At 45.8% G+C, this 23,128-nt stretch overlaps 1 protein-coding gene across 1 annotated transcript in view; it reads right to left on the bottom strand.

Annotated features, from left to right (window-relative positions):
* EVC2 (EvC ciliary complex subunit 2) overlaps positions 1-23,128 on the bottom strand; it is a 217,041-nt gene that overhangs the window by 95,239 nt on the left and 98,674 nt on the right. The window contains exons 10-13 of the mRNA XM_038744853.1: positions 19,434-19,758; positions 13,045-13,284; positions 10,655-10,830; positions 4,355-4,514 (exon numbers count right to left, since the gene is read on the bottom strand). Coding sequence (XP_038600781.1) covers positions 4,355-4,514; positions 10,655-10,830; positions 13,045-13,284; positions 19,434-19,758 — 901 coding nt within the window. The remainder of the gene's footprint in view (positions 1-4,354; positions 4,515-10,654; positions 10,831-13,044; positions 13,285-19,433; positions 19,759-23,128) is intronic.

Raw genomic sequence — 23,128 nt, 5'->3', positions numbered from 1 at the left:
CCTCCCCCAGGCCTGGAATGCCCTCCCTCTGCCCATCCGCCAAGCTAGCTCTCTTCCTCCCTTCAAGGCCCTACTGAGAGCTCACCTCCTCCAGGAGGCCTTCCCAGACTGAGCCTCCTGCTTCCTCTCCCCCTCCTGCCCCTCTCCATCTCCCCCCGTCTTACCTCCTTCCCCTCCCCACAGCACCTGTATATATGTATATATATTTGTACGAATTTATTACTCTATTTTTTTTGTACATATTTCTTCTAAGTATTTTATTTTGTTAATATGTTTTGTTTTGTTCTCTGTTTCCCCCTTCCAGACTGTGAGCCCACTGTTGGGTAGGGACCGTCTCTATGTGTTGCCAACTTGTACTTCCCAAGCGCTTAGCAGAGCACACAGTAAGCGCTCAATAAATATGATTGAATGAATGAATGAATACATACATATATACAGGTGTTGTGGGGAGGGGAAGGAGGTGAGGCGGGGGAATAAATAAATAGAATTACAGCTATGTATGCATAATTAATAAAATGAAGAGTAGTAAATATGTAAAAGTAAAATGAATACAGTAATAAATCTGTACAAATATATACAAGTGCTGTGGGGAGGGGAAGGTGGTAGGGCAGATGGAGGGAGTGGGGGCGATGGGGAGGGGAGGAAGAGGAGGAGAGGAAAAAGGGGGGCTCAGTCTGGGAAGGCACCCTGGAGGAGGTGAGCTCTCACTAGGGCTTTGAAGGGAGGAAGAGAGCTAGCTTGGCGGATGTGTGGAGGGAGGGCTTTCCAGGCCAGGGGAAGGATGTGGGCTGGGGGTCGACAGCGGGACAGGCGAGAACAAGGCACCGTGAGGAGGTTAGCGGCGGCAGAGGAGCGGAGGGTGCGGGCTGGGCTGGAGAAGGAAAGAAGGGAGGTGAGGTAGGAGGGGCAAGGTGATGGAGAGCCTTAAAGCTGCTGAGGGCAACGGAGGCCATCACCCATCTCTTCGGAACGGTTCGTGTCCTTCATGGGGCTCACAGTTTTTGGGGTAGGGAGAGAACAGATAATGCATCTCCATTCTATCATTGAGAAGTGCAGTGACTAGCCCAAGGTCATGCAGCAGACAAGTGGCAGAGGTGGGATTGGATCTCACTGTCTTTCCTAAAGATTTCCATCAGTTTATGCCACCCAATTATTCTACTGCAATGGCATATTCTGACTGTTGTGGAAATTTGTATTTTTCGATCAAGTGAACTAATTCTTCAACACACTATTTAGTCAGCCAATTTGTATTTATTGTGTGCTTACTGCGTGCATGGCAGATGTACTAAGCCCTTGGGAGAGTACAATATAACGAATATAACAGACACATTCCCTGCCCAAAACGAGTTTACAGTGTAGTCTATTCCCTATTCTAAGCTTAATACTTGTAAAACTGTAAAAACTGAAGATCAGCATCATTTCTCCCATTTCAGCTCCTTTGGAGGTGATGTGCCTTGAATTCTACCTCAGTCACAAACTGTGACTGAGAATTTATTTACTGTAAAACTTGATTCACGGCACAGGGAGTGTTCACCCTTGTGGGATTCAATTTTGCTAAGACCATAGAACACCTCTGGGAGAGCAATGATTTACACCCATTCCATTCCAAGCAGGTGTTCTGAAAAGTTGAACTCACTTCAAAAGGGACTTGTTTTAAAAATCCAGACAAAGTTAACCATGACCATGAATTTGAATCAACATATATGATGGGTTGCGGTTTAGGTAATAATAATAATAATGATGATGACATTTAGTAAGTGCTTACTATGTGCAAAGCACTGTTCTAAGCGCTGGTGAGGTTACAAGGTGATCAGGTTGTCCCACATGGGGCTCACAGTCTTAACCCCCATTTTACAGATGAGGTAACTGAGGCCCAGAGAAGTTAAGTGACTTGCCCAAAGTCACACAGCTGACCATTGGTGGAGCTGGGATTTGAACCCATGAACTCAGACTCCAAAGCCCGTGCTCTTTCCACGTTAGCTCACACACGAAGGGTTTTTGAAGCAGTATTCCTAAGTAGATATTGGAAGTTTGTAGTCATGAGTTCTAAACCCAACTCCTCCACTTACCTGCTGTGTGACCTTGGATAAGTCACTTCACTTCTCCACACTTGAAGCAATCAACTAATCATTCAATCGTATTTATTGAACATTTACTGCATGCAGAGCACTGGAGAGAGCTGTGGGGTCAAGGGAGGGTTTTGGTTGTTTTTTTTTTAGGACAGAGACATGAGCATGTTTGAAAGCAATGGGGAAGAAACCATAGAACAGTGAACACTGGAAGATGACAATCAGGGAGGGATTGGGGGCAAGTGTTTTGATAAGGTGTAAAGGGATGGGGTTGGAAGTGTAAGTGGAGGAAGTAGAGTTTGAGAGGAGGCAGGAGATCTTTTGAAATACTGCTGGGAAAGATGGGAGAGTTGAAGAAGGTGCAGAAGGATGGAGGCACTGAGAAGAAGCAGGGGGAGATTTTAGGGAGATCACACTCCACGGTTTCAATTTTCTCCACTACGAACATGGCCAGGTCATTAGGGGTAAGAGATGAAGGAGGCCAGGAGACAGAGGGTTTGAGGAGGGAGTTATACTACTATGACGATGATGATGGCATTTGTTAAGCGCTTACTATGTGCAAAGCACTGTTCTAAGCGCTGGAGGGGATACAATGTGATCAAGTTGTCCCACGTGGGGCTCACAGTCTTAATCCTCATTTTTACAGATGAGGTAACTGAGGCTCAGAGAAGTTAAGTGACTTGCCCAAGGTCACACAGCAGACTTGTGGTGGAGTCGGGGATTCGAACCCATGACCTCTGACTCCAAAGCCCGGGCTCTTTCCACTGAGCCACGCTGCTTCTCAACTACTACTACTACTACTACTGGCGAGGATAATGGTCATCGGAGTCAATTAGGATGGAGAAATAATGTTGCCGGGCAGAGTTAAATCAGGCAAGGATGAACTTCTGGTGGACAGGATGGGCGGGCCATCTGGATTTCTGCCAGCGGCGTCCTGAGGCTCGTGTGACGGAGGCGGACTGTGAAGGTGATCCAGGGCTGTGGGTCAGTGGTACGAGATCGACGAAGGGATAGGGGAGTGAGAGAGGTGAGTTGAGTAGAGAGAGTGATGGTAAAAGGTAGCAATTTGGTCATCATGGGAAGATAGTTTGGGTATGGAGATTATATGGGGCATGATGAGAAGCAGCGTGGCTCAGTGGAAAGAGCACGGGCTTTGGAATCAGAGGTCATGGGTTCGAATCCTGACTCCGCCACATGTCTGCTGTGTGACCTTGGGTAAGTCACTTAACCTCTTGGAGCCTCATTTACCCATCCGCCAAGCTAGCTCTCTTCCTCCCTTCAAGGTCCTACTGAGAGCTCATCTCCTCCAGGAGGCCTTCCCAGACTGAGCCCCTTCCTTCCTCTACCCCTCGTCCCCCTCTCCATCCCCCCCATCTTACCTCCTTCCCTTCCCCACCTGTATATATGTATATATGTTTGTACATATTTATTATTCTATTTATTCATTTATTTATTTTACTAGTACCTATCTATTCTATTTTATTTTGTTAGTATGTTTGGGTTTGTTCTCTGTCTCCCCCTTCTAGACTGTGAACCCACTGTTGGGTAGGGACCGTCTCTATATGTTGCCAGCTTGTACTTCCCAAGCGCTTAGTACAGTGCTCTGCACACAGTAAGCGCTCAATAAATACGATTGATTGATTTACCTCATCTGTAAAATGGGAATGATGACTGTAAGCCCCACACGGGACAACTTGATCACCTTGTATCCTTCCCCAGAGCTTAGAACAGTGTTTTGCACATAGTAAGTGCTTAACAAATACCATCATCATTATTATTATTATTATGACTTGAGAAAATTAGATGGGGTCAAAAGATCGGAGGTCTCTGTGGGGGAACAGTTTCCTCTCCAGTAAAAGAGGAATTAAATTCTGGCTCTTCCTCTCCCTTACCCTGTGAACGTCATGGAGGACAGGGTCAATATCTGATCTGCCTATATTGTATCTAATCAGTCAGCTTATTGAGCGCTTACTGTGTGCAGAGCACTGTACTAAGCACTTAGGAGAGTACAATATCACGGACACATTCCCTGCTCTCAATGAGCATACAGCAGTGCTTGGCACATTGTAAGTGCTTAACAAGTGCCACTATTATTATTATGGGCAACACAAATTATTTTTCCATGAAAGGAGTTCAACTTGCTTCCACAGTTCCAGACACAGAATTGTCACGTACCAAATGCAGATGGAATGTAAACATTTCTGTGATAAACAGTAATAGACTGACGTTTCTCCTGTATCGAAGAACAACAATGATCCATTATGGTTCTTTATGAACTCCATTACCTTGAGTAATATTTCTTGTCTTCTCCTGATCATTAATTTTTGATGAAGCTTTTTCTTCTCATGTTTTAAATCATTTTCCAACTTGTGTCGAACTGAAAGAACTTCAGCTTGAGCTCGATCCAACAGAATTCTCATCTGGTTTTCATCCAAGTACCCAGCTCTAGAACCAAACACAGGTTAAATGGATAAAACCCAATTTTCCCATTTGTTTAGCCTGAATTTTAAATTTCAAGATGAAATACTTTTGGACATTTCTTATGACGATTGTTTTGTAGTTTTTTGAGTGAAGGTACTAAGCTTGTTATGGGAAGGAAACGTACTGCTAATTCTGTTATATTCCGCTCTCCCAGGGGCTTAGTACAGTGCTCTGCACATAGTAAGAGCTCAAGAAATACCAATGATTGATCGATTTGGGTCTTTTAGTGAAGGTCCAATGTAAAAAATAAATCTATCCATGAAAAAATTCACTATTTTTAGTGATAGATTTCAAACTTAGAAAGAATATCTTCAAGACCTGTTTGTCTGGTTGGACAGTTTAATATGTCCTGCAATAACTACCATAAGGCAGTTTTTTTTTAAATGATATTTCTTAAAGCCTTACTATGCGCCAGGCCCTATACTAAGCTTTGAGGTAGATACAAGATAATCAGGTCTCACATGATGCTCACATTCTAAGTAGGAGGGAGTAGATATTGGATCCCCACTTTGCAACAATCATAAATCTAATTATAATTAAGTTACTTGTTAAGCGCTTACTATGTGCCAAGCACTGTTTTAAGCACTGGCGTCGATACAAGTTAATCAGGTTGGACACAGTCTCCGTCCCATATGGGGCTCACAGTCTTATCCCCGTTCTACAGATGAGGTAACTGAGGCACAGATAAATGAAGTGACTTGTCCAAGGTCACACAGCAGACATGTAAGAGAAGCAGCGTGGCTCGGTGGAAAAGAGCCCGGGCTTTGGAGTCAGAGGTCATGGGTTCAAATCCCGGCTCTTCCAATTGTCAGCTGGGTGACTTTGGGCAAATCACTTCACTTCTCTGAGCGTCAGTTACCTCATCTGTAAAATGGGGATTCATTCGTTCATTCATTCAATTGTACTTATTGAGGACTTACTGTGTGCAGAGCACTGTACTAAGCGCTTGGGAAGTACAAGTTGGCAACGTATAGAGACGGTCCCTACCCAACAACGGGCTCACAGTCTAGAAGGGGGAGACAGACAACAAAACAAAACAAGTGGACAGGTGTCAAGTCATCAGAACAAACAGAATTAAAGCTAAATGCACATCATTAACAAAATAATAATGATGGCGTTTGTTAAGCGCTTACTATGTGCAAAGCACTGTTCTATGCGCTGGGGGGATACAATGGGATCAAGTTGTCCCACGTGGGGCTCACAGTCTTAATCCTCATTTTACAGATGAGGTAACTGAGGCTCAAAGAAGTTGAGTGACTTGCCCAAGGTCACACAGCCGACATGTGGCGGAGCCGGCATTCAAACCCATGACCTCTGACTCCAAAGCCCGGGCTCTTTCCACTGAGCCACGCTGCTTCTAATAAATAAACAGAACAGTAAATATGTACAAGTAAAATAAATAGAGTTAAGACTGTGAGCCCCACCTGGGACAACCTGATCACCTTGTATCCCCCCCAGCACTCAGAACAGTGCTTTGCACATAGTAGGCACTTAACAAATGCCATCATCATCATCATCATTATTATTATTATTATTATTATGTAGAGCTGAGATTAGAATCCAGATCCTTCTGACTCCCACACCCACTGTCTATCCACTAAGCCAGATGAGGGAACTGAGGCACAGAGAGGTTTAATGATTTGCCCAAGTTCACACAGCAATCAAGTGGCAGAACCAGGATTAGAACCCAGGTCCTCTAACTTCCAGGCCCATGCTCATTTCCTCTAGGCCACGCTGCTTCTTCTTGATAATCACCACGGCATTCATTAGGTGCTTTATGACGTGCTAAGCCCTGTACTGAGCACTGTGGGGGGGAATGCAAGAAGAGTGGACACAGTTCCCGTCCTTGGCAGGGAATCCCAAGTGTTTACTACAGTGCTTTTATACTGTGAGCCCACTGTTGGGTAGGGACTGTCTCTATATGTTGCCAATTTGTACTTCCCAAGCGCTTAGTACAGTGCTCTGCACAAAGTAAGCGCTCAATAAATACGATTGATTGATTGATTGCTCTGCACGTGGCAGGTCAGTCGGTCATACTTATTAAGTGCTTACTGTGTGCAGAACTGCACGAAGAGCTTGGGAGAGTACAATACAACCCTAAACAGACAATATTCCTGGCCCACAACGGGCTTACAGTCTAGAGAGGGAGACAGACATTAATATAACTAAATAAATTCCAGATCTAGGTGCTGTAGGTGCTCAATAAATTCCATACTATACTACAGTATCCTATACTAAACTCTAATTCTGCCCTAGAGACTCAAGTCCAGTGTGAGTGGCTTCTCCCACTCCCTTCTGCCTCCCCGTGACCTGCTTAGTTCTTCCCCGCTCCCCGCCCCACACCACTTATGTCCTTATCTGTCATTATTTCTTTCTATTCATATCTGTCTCCCCATCTCCACAGTAAACTCATTGTGGGCAGGGAATGTGTCTATTTATTGTCATATCGTACTCTCCCAAGTGCTTTGTACAGTGCTCTGCACAAAGTAAGCGCTCAATAAATACGATTGAATAATAATAATAATAATAATGGCATTTATTAAGCACTTACTACGTGCAAAGCACTGTTCTAAGCGCTGGGGAGGTTACAAGGTGATCGGGTTGTCCCACATGGGGCTCACGGTCTTAATCCCCATTTTACAGATGAGGTAACTGAGGCCCAGAGAAGTGAAGTGACTTGCCCAGAGTCACACGGCTGACAATTGGCAGAGCCGGGATTTGAACCCATGACCTCTGACTTCAAAGCCCGGGCTCTTCCCACTGAACTGCCCACAGGATTGAGGGCCCGGGACCCTAGGTTCTGTGCCGTCACCATCAGGCAGAAACTCCTCACCCTGGGCTTCAAGGCTGTCCATCCATCCCCTCGCCCCCTCCTACCTCACCTCCCTTCTCTCCTTCTCCAGCCCAGCCGCACCCTCCACTGCTAATCTCCTCACCGTACCTCGTTCTCGCCTGTCCCGCCATCAACTCCCGGCCCACGTCATCCCCCGGGCCTGGAATGCCCCCAATCCCTCTGCCCATCCGCCAAGCTAGCTCTCTTCCTCCCTTCAAGGCCCTACTGAGAGCTCACCTCCTCCAGGAGGCCTTCCCAGACTGAGCCCCTTCCTTCCTCTCCCCCTCTCCATCCCCCCATCTTACCTCCTTCCCTTCCCCACAGCACCTGCATATATGTATATATGTTTGTACATATTTATTACTCTAGTTATTTATTTTACTTGTACATATCTATTCTATTTATTTTATTTTGTTAGTATGTTTGGTTTTGTTCTCTGTCTCCCCATTTTAGACTGTGAGCCCACTGCTGGGTAGGGACTGTCTCTATATGTTGCCAACTTGTACTTCCCAAGTGCTTAGTACAGTGCTCTGCACACAGTCAGTGCTCAATAAATACGATTGATTGATTGATTGCCAGTGGAATATTCAGTAATTCTGAAACTCAGCACAGTCGGCTTGAAAGCCGTCAACGAGTTCACCCCCTCTTACCTCAATGACCTCCCACTCTAGCCCAGCCCGCACGCTCCGCTCCTCTAGTGCCAGTTTCCTCGCTGTGCCCCCATCTCCTCTATCTCATCACCAACCCCTTTTTCACGTCCTCCCCTAGCCTGGAATTCCCTGCCCCTCCATAGACACCAGACCACTACTCTCTCCACCTTCCAAACATTATTAAGGTCACACCTCCTCCAAGGGGCTTTTCCCAAATAAGCCCTCTTTTCCCCAACCCCATTCTCCTTTCTATGTCGCCTCTGAGCAGGGATCTGTGACCTTCAGGGAATTGATATTAACTCCTCCCAAGTACCGGCTTCGGAGTCAGAGGTCATGATTTCTAATCCCGGCTCTGCCACTTGTCTACTGTGTGACCTTGGGCAAGGCACTTCACTTCTCTGGGCCTCAATTGTCTCTTCTGTAGAATAATAATAATAATAATAATAATAATAATGGCATTTATTAAGCGCTTACTATGTGCAAAGCACTGTTCTAAGCTCTGGGGAGGTTACAAGGTGATCACGTTGTCCCATGGGGGGCTCACAGTCTTCATTCCCATTTTTACAGATGAGGGAACTGAGGCCTAGAGAAGTGAAGTGACTTGCACAGAGTCACGCAGCTGGCAATTGGCAGAGCCGGGATTTGAACCCATGACTTCTGACTCCAAAGCCTGGGCTCTTTCCGCTGAGCCACGCTGCTTCTCTAAGACTGTGAACCCTGAATGGGACAGGGAATGTGTCTAATAAGATTAGCTAGTATGAACCCCGGTGCTTAGTAGAGGGCCTGGCACATAGTAAGCACTTAACAAATACTATAATAATAATAATTATTATTATTATTACATTTCCATAATTTACTTATTTACATCATTGTCAGTCTCCCCCAATTATTATTATTACATTTCCATAATTTACTTACTTACATCAATGTCAGTCTCCACCAGTTATTATTATTATTACATTTCCATAATTTACTTACTTACATCATTGTCAGTCTCCCTCAATTATTATTATTACATTTCCATAATTTACTTACTTACATCAATGTCAGTCTCCCCCAGTTATTATTATTATTACATTTCCATAATTTATTTATTTACATCAATGTCCGTCTCCCTCTCTAGACTGTAAGCTCTTGATGGGCGGGGACCACATCTAATAATAATGATAACAATAATTATAGTATTTGTTAAGCGCTTACTATGTGCAAGGCACTGTAGTAAGCGCTGGGGTGAATACAAGCAAATCGGATTGGACACAGTCCCTGTCCCACATGGGGTTCCCAGTCTTAATTCCAGATGAGGTAACTGAGGCCCAGGGAAGTGAAGGGACTTGTCCGTGGTCACACAGCAGATGAGTGGCAGAACCAGAATTAGAACCCAGGCCTGTGGTCCTCACTAACCCCACATTAGTGTCCCAAGCCATTTTTCCATGACACTGTTCCAAACCAAGATTTAATACTTAAAAGGGCCAGAGCGAGGTTTTACTTCTCAACATGATTCTGGCTCCAACAGAAATGAGTTAGAACCATAAGGGACCATTTTAGAAACGCTCTTCTGATAGACAGCCATAACCATATTTGATTTTCCTTGCACTCTGAAACTGATGCATGCTTTTGATTTCTTTAAACGAAAAGATCAAATGAAACAATTGCAAATCTCAGGGACAGGGAATGTAGGTGTCACCCTAGTTGTGGGTAAATCTTTTGGAATTTTTGGCAGTGAAACGGCCTGATCAATCAATGAAACAGTCATATTTATTGAGTGCTTACTATGTGCAGAGCACTGTACTAAGCGCTTAGGGAGAGTACAACAGAATTAGCAGACACGTCCCCTGCCCATAGCGAGCTTACAGTATAGAGGGGGAGATAGACATTTATATTCATTCAATCATATGTATTGAGTGCTTACTGTGTGCAGAGCACTCTACTAAGCGCTTGGGAGAATAGAATACAACAATAAACAGACACATTCCCTGCCCACAACGAGCCCACAGACTACAAGCAGGGGAGATGGACATCGATACAAATAAAGAAATTACAGGTATGTACGTTAAATGCAGTGGGGCTGGGAGGTGGGGAGAACAAAGGGAGCAAGTCAGGGTGACACAGAATTAGGAACTGATTAAAAGGAATAAATAATTTAGAATACATAATTTAAAGATATGCACATAGTGCTGTGGGTGAATATCAAATAGAGACGCAGCGTGGCTTAATGGAAAGAGCATGGGTTTGGGAGTCAGAGGTCATGGGTTCTAATCCCAGCTCTGCCACTTGTCAGCTGTGTGACTTTGGGTAAGTCACTTATCTTCTCAGTTATCTCATCTGTAAAATGGGGATTACGACTGTGAGCCCCACGTGGGACAATCTGATAACCTTGCATCTATCCCAGTGCTTAGAATAGTGCTTGGCACATAGTAAGCACTTAATAAATAGCATCATTACTATCAAATGTCCAAAGGTTACAGATCTGAGTGAATTGAGGATGCAGAAGGGAGAGAGAGCTGGGAAAAGAGGGCTTCATCGGGGAAGGCCTCTTGGAGGAGATGTCCCCTTAATGCGGCTTTGAAGGTGGAGAGAGGGATTATCTGGTGTACATGGCTGGCAGACCTCAGAATATTTACCTTTCAGTTTTATTGACGAGGCCGATTAGCTGAGTTGCAGCTGTGTTCAGGAACCCCTGAGCGCGGGATTCCGATATCCGGATATTCCCTATAAGGCATTCCCTGGAGGCAAATCTTTGACTCAGGTGATACTTCTTATTAGCCTGCAGATAATCCATTAATTCTTCTATCTCAGCCTAGTTAGAAATGGAAGCGAAAAGTCACTGCACACAGGAGAGGCTTTGGGTGGGTGAGAGCGTTACACCCATTATACTTCACAAAGTTCAAACCGGCCGGAAAAAAAATCACATGACTGAATTTACCAAGGGAGAGAAAAACCATGGCCTAGTGGAGTCAGAAGGACCTGAGTTCTAATCCTAGCTCCGCCGCATGTCTCCTGTGTGACCTTGGGCAAGTCATTTCACTTCTCTGGGCCTCGGTTACCTCATCTGTAGAACGGAGATTAAGACTGTGGACCCTGTGTGGGACATGGACTGTGTCCAACCTGATTAACTTGTTTAACTTGATTAACCTGATTAACTGATTGAGAAGCAGCGTAGCTCAGTGGAAAGAGCACGGGCTTTGGAGTCAGAGGTCATCGAATCCCGACTCCGCCACTTGTCAGCTGTGTGACTTTGGGCAAGTCACTTCACTTCTCTGTGCCTCAGTTCCCTCGTCTGTAAAATGGGGATTAAGACTGTGAGCCCCCTGTGGGACAACCTGATTGCCTTGTAACCTCCCCAGCGCTTAGAACAGTGCTTTGCACATAGTAAGCGCTTAATAAATGCTATCATTATTATTATTATTTTTAACTTGTATCTACTTCAGTGCTTAGAGCAGCACTTGGCACATAGTAAGTGCTTAACAAGTACTATCTCTGCAATATCAAACACAGAGGGAAAATACTACAGCATGATTGGAAAAAGGAGAACTCTAACATGAGCCTTGGTTCAATCAATCAATCATATTTATTGAGCACTTAGTGTGTACAGAGCACTATACTTAGCTCTTGGGAGAAGCAGCATTGTCTAGTGGATAGAGCTCAGACCTGGGACCTGGGCTCTAATTCCTGCTGTGCTATGTGTCTGCTGTGTGACCTTGGGCAAGTCATTTAACTTATCTGGGCCTCAGTTACCTCATCTGCATAATGAAAACATGATTCATACAACCTGGATCTATTCTTTCTTGAAAATACAACATTAACCAGTCAGCCAGAAGAAGCGTGGCCTAGTGGATAGTGCATGATGATGATGATGATGACGATGATGATGATGATGATGGTATTTGTTAAGAGCTTACTATGTGAGAAGCACTGTTCTAAGTGCTGGGGGAGATACAGGGTGATTAGGTTGTCCCACATGGGGCTCACAGTCTTAATCCCCATTTTATAGATGAGGTAACTGAGGCACAGAGAAGTTATGTGACTTGCCCAAAGTCACACAGCAGACAAGTGGCAGAGCCGGGATTAGAACCCATGACCTCTGATGGACCCGAGAGTCGAAAGGATCTGGGTTCTAATTCCAGCACTGCCACATGCCTGCCCTGTGGCCTTGGACAGGTCACTTCACTTCTCTTTGCCTTAGTTACCTCATCTGTAAAATGGGGATTAAGACTGTAAACCCCACATGGGACAACCTAATCACCTTGGATCTACCCCAGCCCTTAGTACGGTGCCTGGCACACAGTAAACTCTGAACGAATACCACTATTATTATCATTATGATTATCATTACAAAAGAACAATGGGAAGGAAGGAAGGAAGGAAGAAAGAGAAAGAAAGAGAGAGAGAAAGAGAGAGAGAAAGAAAGAAAGAAAGAAAGAAAGAAAGAAAGAAAGAAAGAAAGAAAGAAAGAAAGAAAGAAAGAAAGAAAGAAAGAAAGAAAGAAAGAAAGAAAGAAAGAAAGAAAGAAAGAAAGAAAGAAAGAAAGAAAGAAAGAAAGAAGGGAAGGAGGGAGGGAGGGGGGAAGGAAGGAAGGAAGAAAGAAGGGAAGGAGGGAGGGAGGGGGGAAGGAAGGAAGGAAGGAAGGAAGGAAGGAAGGAAGGAAGGAAGGAAGGAAGGAAGGAAGGAAGGAAGGAAGGAAGGAAGGAAGGAAGGAAGGAAGGAAGGGAAGGGAAGGAAAGGAAAGGAAAGGAAAGGAAAGGAAAGGAAAGGAAAGGAAAGGAAGGAAGGAAGGAAGGAAGGAAGAAAGAAAGAAAGAAAGAAAGAAAGAAAGAAAGAAAGAAAGAGAGAAAGAAAGGGATCTCTCTTTAAGGAAAGAGATTTGTGGATATGGACTGTCTCTATGTGATGCCAATTTGTACTTCCCAAGCGCTTAGTACAGTGCTCTGCACATAGTAAGCGCTCAATAAATACGATTGATTGATTGATTGATTGATTGACAATTACTGAATGAAATTTTCATGATTATTACCTGTCGTTTAGAGTAATCCAGAAGTAATGTTTTAGCTGCTTCTAACTTCAGTTCCCCCTTCAAAAGAACACTTTTTATCTGTGTGAAAAAGATCTTGTGTATCTCATTTCGCTGGAAAATAGCCAGCTGTCTGTAAGCTTTGGCGAAGTCTTCCTCCCGCTTCACCCAGAGGGACCTTTGCGTTTGCTCCCGCTCCAATCTGTGAAGATTATCCAAAAGACTTCTGTATTCGCTAGCAGACTGTTCAAAGACAAGAAATTTACCTTCGAGTTAAAATGCAATTTTCACAAACTCACACGGTGACTCTGAGGTGCATTCTGAAGTTTGGTCATAACAAGTCTTCGCTTCATAATGCCCGAACCATAATAGAGCAATCTGAAAACCGCAGCCTCGAAAGGTTGTCATTTAAGAGCGGAATCAGCGCAAAAGATCCTTCAAGCAGAGAATCATTTTTCCGTAACCCTAGGGCTCCATTACATTGGCCAGAATGCATCTATCCCAGATACCTATTTTCTCTGGTCTCTCTGTTCTCAGACGCTCTCCTTTGGAGATGAAAGATGCTTTCCTTTACGATAAAAGCGTGGCTAGTGGATAGAGGCCGGGCCTCGGCGTCTGAAAGACCTGGGTTCTAATCTGGTTCTCTCTGTCTCGCTAGATTGTACACTCAGCCCTGCAGCACTTACATCAAATCCCAGCTCCGCCACTTGTCAGCTGTGTGACTTTGGGTAAGTCACTTAACTTCTCTGTGCCTCAGTTACCTCATCTGTAAAATGGGGATGAAAACTGAGAGCCCCACGTGGGACAACCTGATCACCTTGTATCCTCCCCAGCGCTTAGAACAGTGCTTTGCACCTAGTAAGTGCTTAACAAATGCCATTATTATTATTATTATTTTTTATTTATATCAACGTCGGTCTCCCCCTCTAGACTGTAAAACGGCTAACCCTAGTACTGCACTTTCCTAAGTGCTTAGTACAGTGTTCTGCTCACAGACCACAAGGAAATGGGTCCATTACATTCTTGTACTGTACTCTCCCAAGTGCTTAGTACAATGCTCTGCACATAGAAAGCGCTCTATAAATATGACTGACTGACTGCCTGCCTGAAATACTGTGCACAGATGAAACTTGATTGGCATGACCAGGCCTCCCCTATTTTCCCTTAACAACAAGTACATGCTGAAAGATAAGCCATCAATGGTATTTACTGAGTGCTAGCTACGTTCACTCCTTGCCTCACTGATTGTGACAATAATTGCTACCTCAGTAACAGTAACATGCAAATGTTCTTTACAGATTTTGTTTGCTCATGGCAATAATAACAACCATAATTATGGTATTTGTTAAGCGCTTACTATGTGCCAAAAGCACTGGGGTGGATACAGGGTAATCAGGTTGTCCCACATGGGACTTACACTTCTAATCCCCATTTTCCAGATGAGGTAACTGAGGCACAGAGAAGTGAAGTGACTTGCCCAAAGTCACACAGCAGACGAATGGCGGAGCCCGGATTCAAACCCACGTCCTCTGACTTCCAAGCCCGTGCTCTTTCCACTAAGCCAGGCTGCTTCTCTCATTTCACGGCAATCATATATTTTACTTCCATACATTAACAGAAAATATTACTGAACCAAAACCAGAGTTGCTTGAACCTCTTGTCTGTTTCTGGATTTATTCTGAAATTTGGGTTGATGAGCTACTCTTTCTTTTCTTCTATATGAACTGTACATTGATATATTGCCCAAAGATAAAGGATCTGAGAGGCTCACTTAATTCGGCTTGAACTAAAATATTTCACTGGCATAACTCCTTCCCATGGGATTACAAGGAATTTCTCTTTGGATGCAAATTGTTTAGACACCCCATATGGCAGGGAAGGTAGCAGGAGAGGAGATTAAACCATTTTAAAAGGTAAGTACATGAAATGGCCCACATAAACAAAACCTTCAGCCGACCCCATTTTATAACTTTCCAACTTTGCATTTAAATTGAGTCCACCCTAAAACATGGTACTAGACGGTGGTATTAACGAAAAAAGGTTTTTCAAGTTCCCGTTATATCTTGGTAAAATCTATAGCTGAGACTGATAACCAGTAAGCCTGGCGACTCGTCATTCCAAGGAGCAGCGTGGCCCAGTGGGAAATGCCCGAGCCTGGGAGTGAGAGGACCTGGGTTCTAATCCTGACTCTGCTACCTGTCTGCTGTGTGACCTTGGACAAGTCACAGTTCCCTCATCTGTAAAATGGGGATTGAGACCGTGAGACCCTCGTGGGACAAGGATGAAGACTGTGAGCACTATGTGGGACAGGGATTGGGTCCAACCCGATTATCTTCTTTCTAGCCCAATGCTTTGTACGGTGTCTGACACATAGTAAGCCCTTAAGAAATATGACAATCACTATTATCATCATTATTGTTATTGCTGAATCTTTATTTTATCATATCCTTAATAAGTTTCCTCTGCCCTGTTGGCTTTTGGTCGCCCAGGTCAGCCTGCCCCCCAGGAATCAATCAATTAATTGTATTTATTGAGTGCTTACTGTGTGAAAAAGCTTTGTACTAAGCACTTGGGAGAGTGCACTGTAACAGTCAAATTTCCTGCCCACAACAAGCTTACAGTCCAGAGTTGTCTCAACATGAGAAGCAGTGTGGCTCAGTGGAAAGAGCCCGGGCTTGGGAGTCAGAGGTCATGTGTTCGAATCTCGACTCTACCGCTTGTCAGCTGTGTGACCTTGGGCAAGTCACTTAACTTCTAGACTGTGAGCCCACTGTTGGGTAGGGACTGTCCCTATATGTTGCCAACTTGTACTTCCCAAGCGCTTAGTACAGTGCTCTGCACACAGTAAGCGCTCAATAAATACGATTGATTGATTGATTGATTCTCTGAGCCTCAGTTCCTTCATCTGTAAAATGGGGATTAAGACCGTGAGCCCCATGTGGGACAACGTGATCAACTTGTATCGTCCCCAGCGCTTAGAACAGTGCCTCGCACATAGTAAGCACTTAATAAATGCCATTATTATTATCATTATTATTAGTGGATAGACCAAGGGCCTGGGAGCCAAAGGACTTGGGTTCTAATCCCGGCTCCACCAATTACTGGCTGGGTGACCTTGGGCAAGTCAGTTAACTTCTCTGGGTCTCAGCCCCTCATCAGCAAAATGGTGATTCAGTCCCTGCTCTCCCTCCTGTGAGCCCCAGGTGGGACTTAATGCTCTTGTATAATAATGATGGTATTTGTTAAGCGCTTACTATTCATTAATTCATTCAATCGTATTTATTGAGCGCTTACTGTGTGCACAGCACTGTACTAAGTGCTTGGGAAGTACAAGATGGCAACATGTAGAGACGGTTCTTACCCAACAAGGGGCTCACAGTCTAGAAGGGGGAGACAGACAACAAAACAAAACATGTGGACAGGTGTCAAGTTGTCAGCATGAATAGAACTAAAGCTAGATGCACATCATTAACAAAATAAATAGAATAGTAAATATGTACAAGTTAAATAGAGTAATAAATCTGTACCAACATATATACAGGTGCAGTGGGGAGGGGAGGAGGTAGGGCGGGGGGATGGGAAGGAGGAGAGGAAAAGGGGGGCTCAGTGTGGGAAGGCCTCCTGGAGGAAGTGAGCTCTCAGTAGGGCTTTGAAGGGAGGAAGAGAGCTAGCCTGGCGGATGGGCAGAGGGAGGGCATTCCAGGCCGGGGGGAGGACGTGGGCCGGAGGTCGACAGTGGGACAGGCAAGAATGAGGCACAGTGAGGAGGTTAGCGGCCGAGGAGCGGAGGGTGCGGGCTGGGCTGGAGAAGGAGAGAAGGGAGGTGAGGTAGGAGGGGGAGAGGGGATGGACAGCCTCGAAGCTGAGAGTGAGGAGTTTTTGCTTGATGTGTAGGTTGACTGGTAGCCACTAGAGATTTTTGAGGAGGGGAGTAACATGACCAGAGAGTTTCTGCATAAAGATGATCTGGGCAGCAGCATGAAGTATGGACTAAAACGGGGAGAGACAGGGGGATGGGAGATCAGAGAGGAGGCTGATGCAGTCATCCAGTCGGGATAGGATGAGAGATTGAACCAGCAGGGTAGCGGTTTGGATGGAGAGGAAAGGGCGGATCTTGGCCACGTTGCGGAGGTGAGACCGGCAGGTTTTGGTGATGGACTTGGGTTGGTATTAACCCAGCGCTTAGAACAATGTTTGGAATAGAGTAAGTGCTTACCGGCTACCACAATTATATCCTGTTGTCATACATTCTCTTCACTAACGACCCAGCCTAGCTGTGAGGTGATGTGAGCATAATCTACAGACTAAAAGATTATAATACTAGAATTACACTAGTCTTTAAGGTTGCGAATACAATCACTCATCCTAACCCAGACATCAAAACAAATAAGCCTTGCTTCATCGGCCTCCTTGCTGATCTCCCAACCTCCTACCTCTCCCCACTCAGTCCGTACTTCACTCCGCTGCCTGGAACACCTTTCCACAGAAAGGTTTATGACATGTCAACCCCCTCCTCAGAAATCTCCAGTGGCTGCCTATCAACCTTTGCATGATGAAAAAGCTCCTCACTAATGGCTTCAAAGCTGTCCATCCCCTCGCCCCCTCCTCTCTCACATCCCTTCTCTCCTTCTCCAGCCCAGCCCACACCCTCCGCTCCTCTGCCGCCGCTAACCTCCTCACTGTACCTCATTCTCGCCTGTCCCGCCATCGACCCCCGGCCCACGTCCTACCTCTGGCCTGGAACATCATCCCTTCTCAAGTCCGACAATAATGACTCTCGCCCCCTTCAAAGCCTTCATCAAGGCCCATCTCCACCAAGAGGCCTTCCCTAAGTCCCACCTTTCCTCATCTCCCTTTTGTGTCACCCAGCCTTGCTCCCTTTGCTCTCCCCTGGCCCCCAGCCCCACAGCACTTGGTATATATCTGTCATTTTATTTATTTGTATTGATGTCTGGTTATTTGTATTGATGCCTTCCCCCCCCCCCCCCCCACCTCTAGATTGTGAGCTTGTTGTGGGCAGATATTGTCACTCTTTACTGTTCTACTGCACATTCCCAAGCACTCAGTACGATGCTCTGCACACAGTAAGTGCTTAATAAATACGATTGAATGAATGAATGAATAAAGGTATGAAAGTGCTCAATAAATGTGAAAATTGTGATAACTTGCAAGACTTCATCAACAGCATTTAAAGAGTGCCTTCTGTATGGTATTTACTGAGCACCTACTGCACACAGTGCACTGTAATAACCACTTGTACATGAGAGTAGAATAAATTGTCAGGAAGAGCTGCCAAGCTCAGGAAAAAGCACAAGTCTGCACCATTTCCTCTTGTTTCATCTTCCAAATGGCAAATAATTAAATCTTCCATCTCTAAGTGTGAAATCAGGCTGAGGATATGCTGCTTCTAACGAAAAGTACAGAAGCAATTAATTACTCACAATCCCCCAGAGCACTTAGGTACACATCTTACTCTCGTCCTCCTTCCTGTCACTTACTTTAGTGTCTGCCTCCCCAGCAAGATCGTAAACATCTTGAGGACAGGGATCAATTCTAGGAATTCAGTTACACTATCCAAAGCACGAGAAGCAGTGTTCCCTAGTGGCTAGAGCATGGGCCTGGGAGATAGAAGGATCTGGGTTCTAATCCCAGCTCTACTACTTGTCTGCTGGGTGACTTTGGGCAAGTCACTTCACTTTTCTGGGCCTCAGTTACCTCATCTGTAAAATGGAGATTAAGAGTGTGAGCCCCATGTGGGACAGGGACTATGTCCAACCTGATTAGCTTGTATCAAACCCAGAGTTTTGCCTGGCATGTAGTAAATGTTTAACAAATAACATGAAAAAGCCCTCAAAAACAATGATAATAATAATAATAGTATTTGTTAAACCCTTATTATGTGCCAAGCACTGTACTAAGTACTGGTACAAATACAAGATAAACAGGCCCCACATGGGGCTAACAGACTAAGCAGGAGGGAGAAAAATGGGGATTAAGACTGTGAGCCCTCTCTGGGACTGGGACTGTGTCCAACCCGATTATCTTGTATCCACCCGAGCACTTAGAAGAGTGCCTGGCAAATACCATTATTATTATTATCATCATCATTCTTATTAAGAGGCACTGAATCTCCATTTTACAGATGAGGAAACTGAGGCCCCAAGGAGTGAAGTGACTTACCTGGGGTCACACAGCAGGTAAGCGGCCAAGCCGGGATTAGAACCTAGGTCCTCTGACTCTGAAGTCATTAGGTCGCACTGCCCATGATTTGTACTTCCCAAGCGCTTAGTAGAGTGCTCTGCACACAGTAAGCACTCAATAAATACGACTGAATGAATGAATCATGGCGCTGCATAAGTGGTCCCGGTTTATTACTCATAGCCAAGCCTCACCTTCTCATTGACGCGATTCAGCAATTCTTCCGCCTCTTCCCGGTCAGCCGCCTCTCTCCGGGCCTGGGCTTCCGTTTTCTTCCTCGTCTCGAGGTCACACTCGGCGGTTAACGCCACCACTTTCCTCTTGTACTCTTCCCGAACTTCGCCGTCCAGCCCGGCGAACAGACTTCTGAAGGCCGAACTCATCGTCTTCTCCAGGAGGGGAGTGAGGTGGTCGCTGGCCACCATGGCCTTCAACGAGAGTGCGATGACATCTTTGCAGATCTGCTCGCGATAGGCTTCCAGCTCAGCATCCGCCCGATTCAGGTCGGCCATCTCCAAGCTGGGAAGAGAAATCAGCTGCGGTTACCACGGGTCGTTACATCCAATCTCTACTAGGCAGAAAAGGTAGAAAGGAGGCACAGCGTGCGATATTCAAATCAATCGATCGGTCGGTGGTTAGAATGAGAGCTCCCTGAAGGAAGGAGTCGTGTCTATAAACTCTACTGTACTTTCCCAAGAGCTTAGATCAGAACTCTGCACAAAGTAGTTACTCAATAAATACCTTTGATTGATTTTTGAGGAGGAACACGATCAGGACTTTCCCGTCACTGTAGATGGCACTACCATCCTTCCCGTCTCACAAGCCCACAACCTTGGTGTCATCCTTGACTCCAGTCTCTCATTCACCCCTCACATCCAATCCGTCACCAATACCTGCTGGTCTCACCTTCGCAACATCGCCAAGATCCACCCTTTCCTCTCCATCTAAACTGGTACTTTGCTGGTTCAGTCTCTCATCCTATCCCGACTGGATTACTGCATCAGCCTCCCTTCTGATCTCCCATCCCCCTGTCTCTGCCCGCTTCAGTCCATATTTCACTCAGCTGCCTGGATTATCTTTGTGCAGAAATGCTCTGGTCATGTTACTCCCCTCCTCAGAAATCTCCAGTGGCTGCCTGTCTACCTATGAATCAAGCAAAACTCCTCACTCTCGGTTTCAAGGCTGTCCATGCCCTCGCCGTCTCCTACCTCACCTCCCTCCTCTCCTTCTCCAGCCCAGCCCGCACCCTCCGCTCCTCTACCGCCGCTAATCTCCTCACTGTGCCTCATTGTCACCTTTCCCGCCGTCGACCCCCGGCCCACGTCCTTCCCCTGGCCTGAAATGCCCTCCCTCCGCACATCCGCCAAGCTAGCTCTCTTCCTCCCTTCAAAGCCCTACTAAGAGCTCACCTCCTCCTGGAGGCCTTTCCAGACTAAGCCCCCTTTTTCCTCTCCTCCTCCCCATCCCCCCACCTTACCTCCTTCCCCTCCCCACAGCACCTGTATATATATTTGTACAGATTTATTACTCTATTTATTACTTGTACATATTTATTATTTATTTTGTTAATGATGTGCATACAGCTTTAATTCTATTTGTTCTGAAGATTTTGATGCCTGTCTACTGCTTTTGTTTTGTTGTCTGTCTCCCCCTTCTAGACTGTGAGCCCATTGTTGGGTAGGGACTGTTTCTGTATGTTACTGACTTGTACTTACCAAGTGCTTAGTACAGTGCTCTGCACACAGTAAGTGCTCAATAAACACGACTGAATGAATGAATGAGGCATGAGGGAATTCACCTACCTTTGCACAAACCACTAGCACCCTAAGGTATTTCTCTGCCTGGGCTTTCAATCCTGAGGATTACGGTGCAAGTGACGGGTATTTATTGTGGGCTTTCCGAATGCACAGCACTGTTCTAAACACTTGGGAGAATGCAATATGACGGACTTGGCAGACATGTTTTCCTGTCCACCATGAGGTCAATTGTAAGCTCCCTCTATCAATAATAATAATGATAATAATAATGATGGTATTTGTTAAGCGCTTATTATGTGCAAAGCACTGTTCTAAGCGCTGGGGGATACAAGGTGATCAGGTTGTCAAGGTGATCAGTGCTTAACAAATACCATTATTATTATTATTATTATTAAATAAATTAATGAGTTAATAATAATAATAATAATGGCATTTATTAAGCACTTACTATGTGCAAAGCACTGTTCTAAGCGCTGGGGAGGTTACAGGGTGATCAGGTTGTCCCACGGGGGGCTCACAGTCTTAATCCCCATTTTACAGATAAGGTAACAGAGGCACGGAGAATCAATCAATCAATCAATCAATCGTATTTATTGAGCGCTTACTATGTGCAGAGCACTGTACTAAGCGCTTGGGAAGTACAAATTGGCAACACATAGAGACAGTCCCTACCCAACAGTGGGCTCACAGTCTAAAAGGGGGAGACAGAGAACAGAACCAAACATACCAACAAAATAAAATAAGTAGGATAGAAATGTACAAGTAAAATAAATAAATAAATAAATAAATAGAGTAATAAATATGTACAACCATATATACATATATACAGGTGTTGTGGGGAAGGGAAGGAGGTAAGACGGGAGGATGGAGAGGGGGGAGAGGGGGACGAGGGGGAGAGGAAAGAAGGGGCTCAGTCTGGGAAGGCCTCCTGGAGGAGGTGAGCTCTCAGCAGGGCCTTGAAGGGAGGAAGAGAGCTAGCTTGGCGGAGGGGCAGAGGGAGGGCATTCCAGGCCCGGGGGATGACGTGGGCCGGGGGTCGACGGCGGGACAGGCGAGAGCGAGGTACAGTGAGGAGATTAGTGGTGGAGGAGCGGAGGTTGAGGGCTGGGCAGTAGAAGGAGAGAAGGGAGGTGAGGTAGGAGGGGGGCGAGGTGATGGACAGCCTTGAAGCCCAGGGTGAGGAGTTTCTGCCTGATGCGCAGATTGATCGGTAGCCATTGGAGGTTTTTGAGGAGGGGAGTAATATGTCCAGAGCATTTCTGGACAAAGATAATCCGGGCAGCAGCATGAAGTATGGATTGAAGTGGAGAGAGACACGAGGATGGGAGATCAGAGAGAAGGCTAGTGCAGTAGTCCAGACGGGATAGGATGAGAGCTTGAATTAGCAGGGTAGCAGTTTGGATGGAGAGGAAAGGGCGGATCTTGGCAATGTTGCGGAGCTGAGACCGGCAGGTTTTGGTGACGGCTTGGATGTGAGGGGTGAATGAGAGAGCGGAGTCGAGGATGACACCAAGGTTGCGGGCTTGTGAGACGGGAAGGATGGTAGTGCCGTCAACAGAGATGGGAAAGTCAGGGAGAGGACAAGGTTTGGGAGGGAAGACAAGGAGCTCAGTCTTCGACACAATACAACAATAAACATACACACTCCCTGCCCACAATGAGCTTACAGTCTAGTGGGGGAGACAGACATTAATATAAATAAATAAATGACAGATATGTACATAAATGCTGTGGGCTGGGAGGGGGATGAGTAAAGGGAGCAAGTTGGGCTGAGGCAGAAAGGGGTGTGAGAAGAGGGAAGAAGGGCTTAATCAGGGAAGGCCTCTTGGAGGAGATGGGCCTTCAATAAGGCTTTGAAGTCGGGGGGAGAGTCACTGTCTGTCTGATTTGAGCAGGGAGGGGGCTCCAGGTCAGAGGTAGGATGTGGGCCAGAGATCGGCAGCGAGACAGGTGAGATGGAGCCACAGTGGAGGAGCGGAGGGTGCGGGCTGGGGTGGAGTAGGAGAGAAGGGACGTGAGGTAGGAGGGGGCGAGGGGATGTCCCGCCATCGACCCCCGGCCCACGTCATCCCCCGGGCCTGGAATGGCCTCCCTCTGCCCATCCACCAAGCTAGCTCTCTTCCTCCCTTCAA

Source organism: Tachyglossus aculeatus, chromosome 4 (assembly GCF_015852505.1).
Source record: "Tachyglossus aculeatus isolate mTacAcu1 chromosome 4, mTacAcu1.pri, whole genome shotgun sequence".
NCBI classification, from domain to species: Eukaryota; Metazoa; Chordata; class Mammalia; order Monotremata; family Tachyglossidae; genus Tachyglossus; species Tachyglossus aculeatus.
Note: the sequence above shows the minus strand (reverse complement) of the source record. Positions and strands in the feature narration are given on the sequence as shown.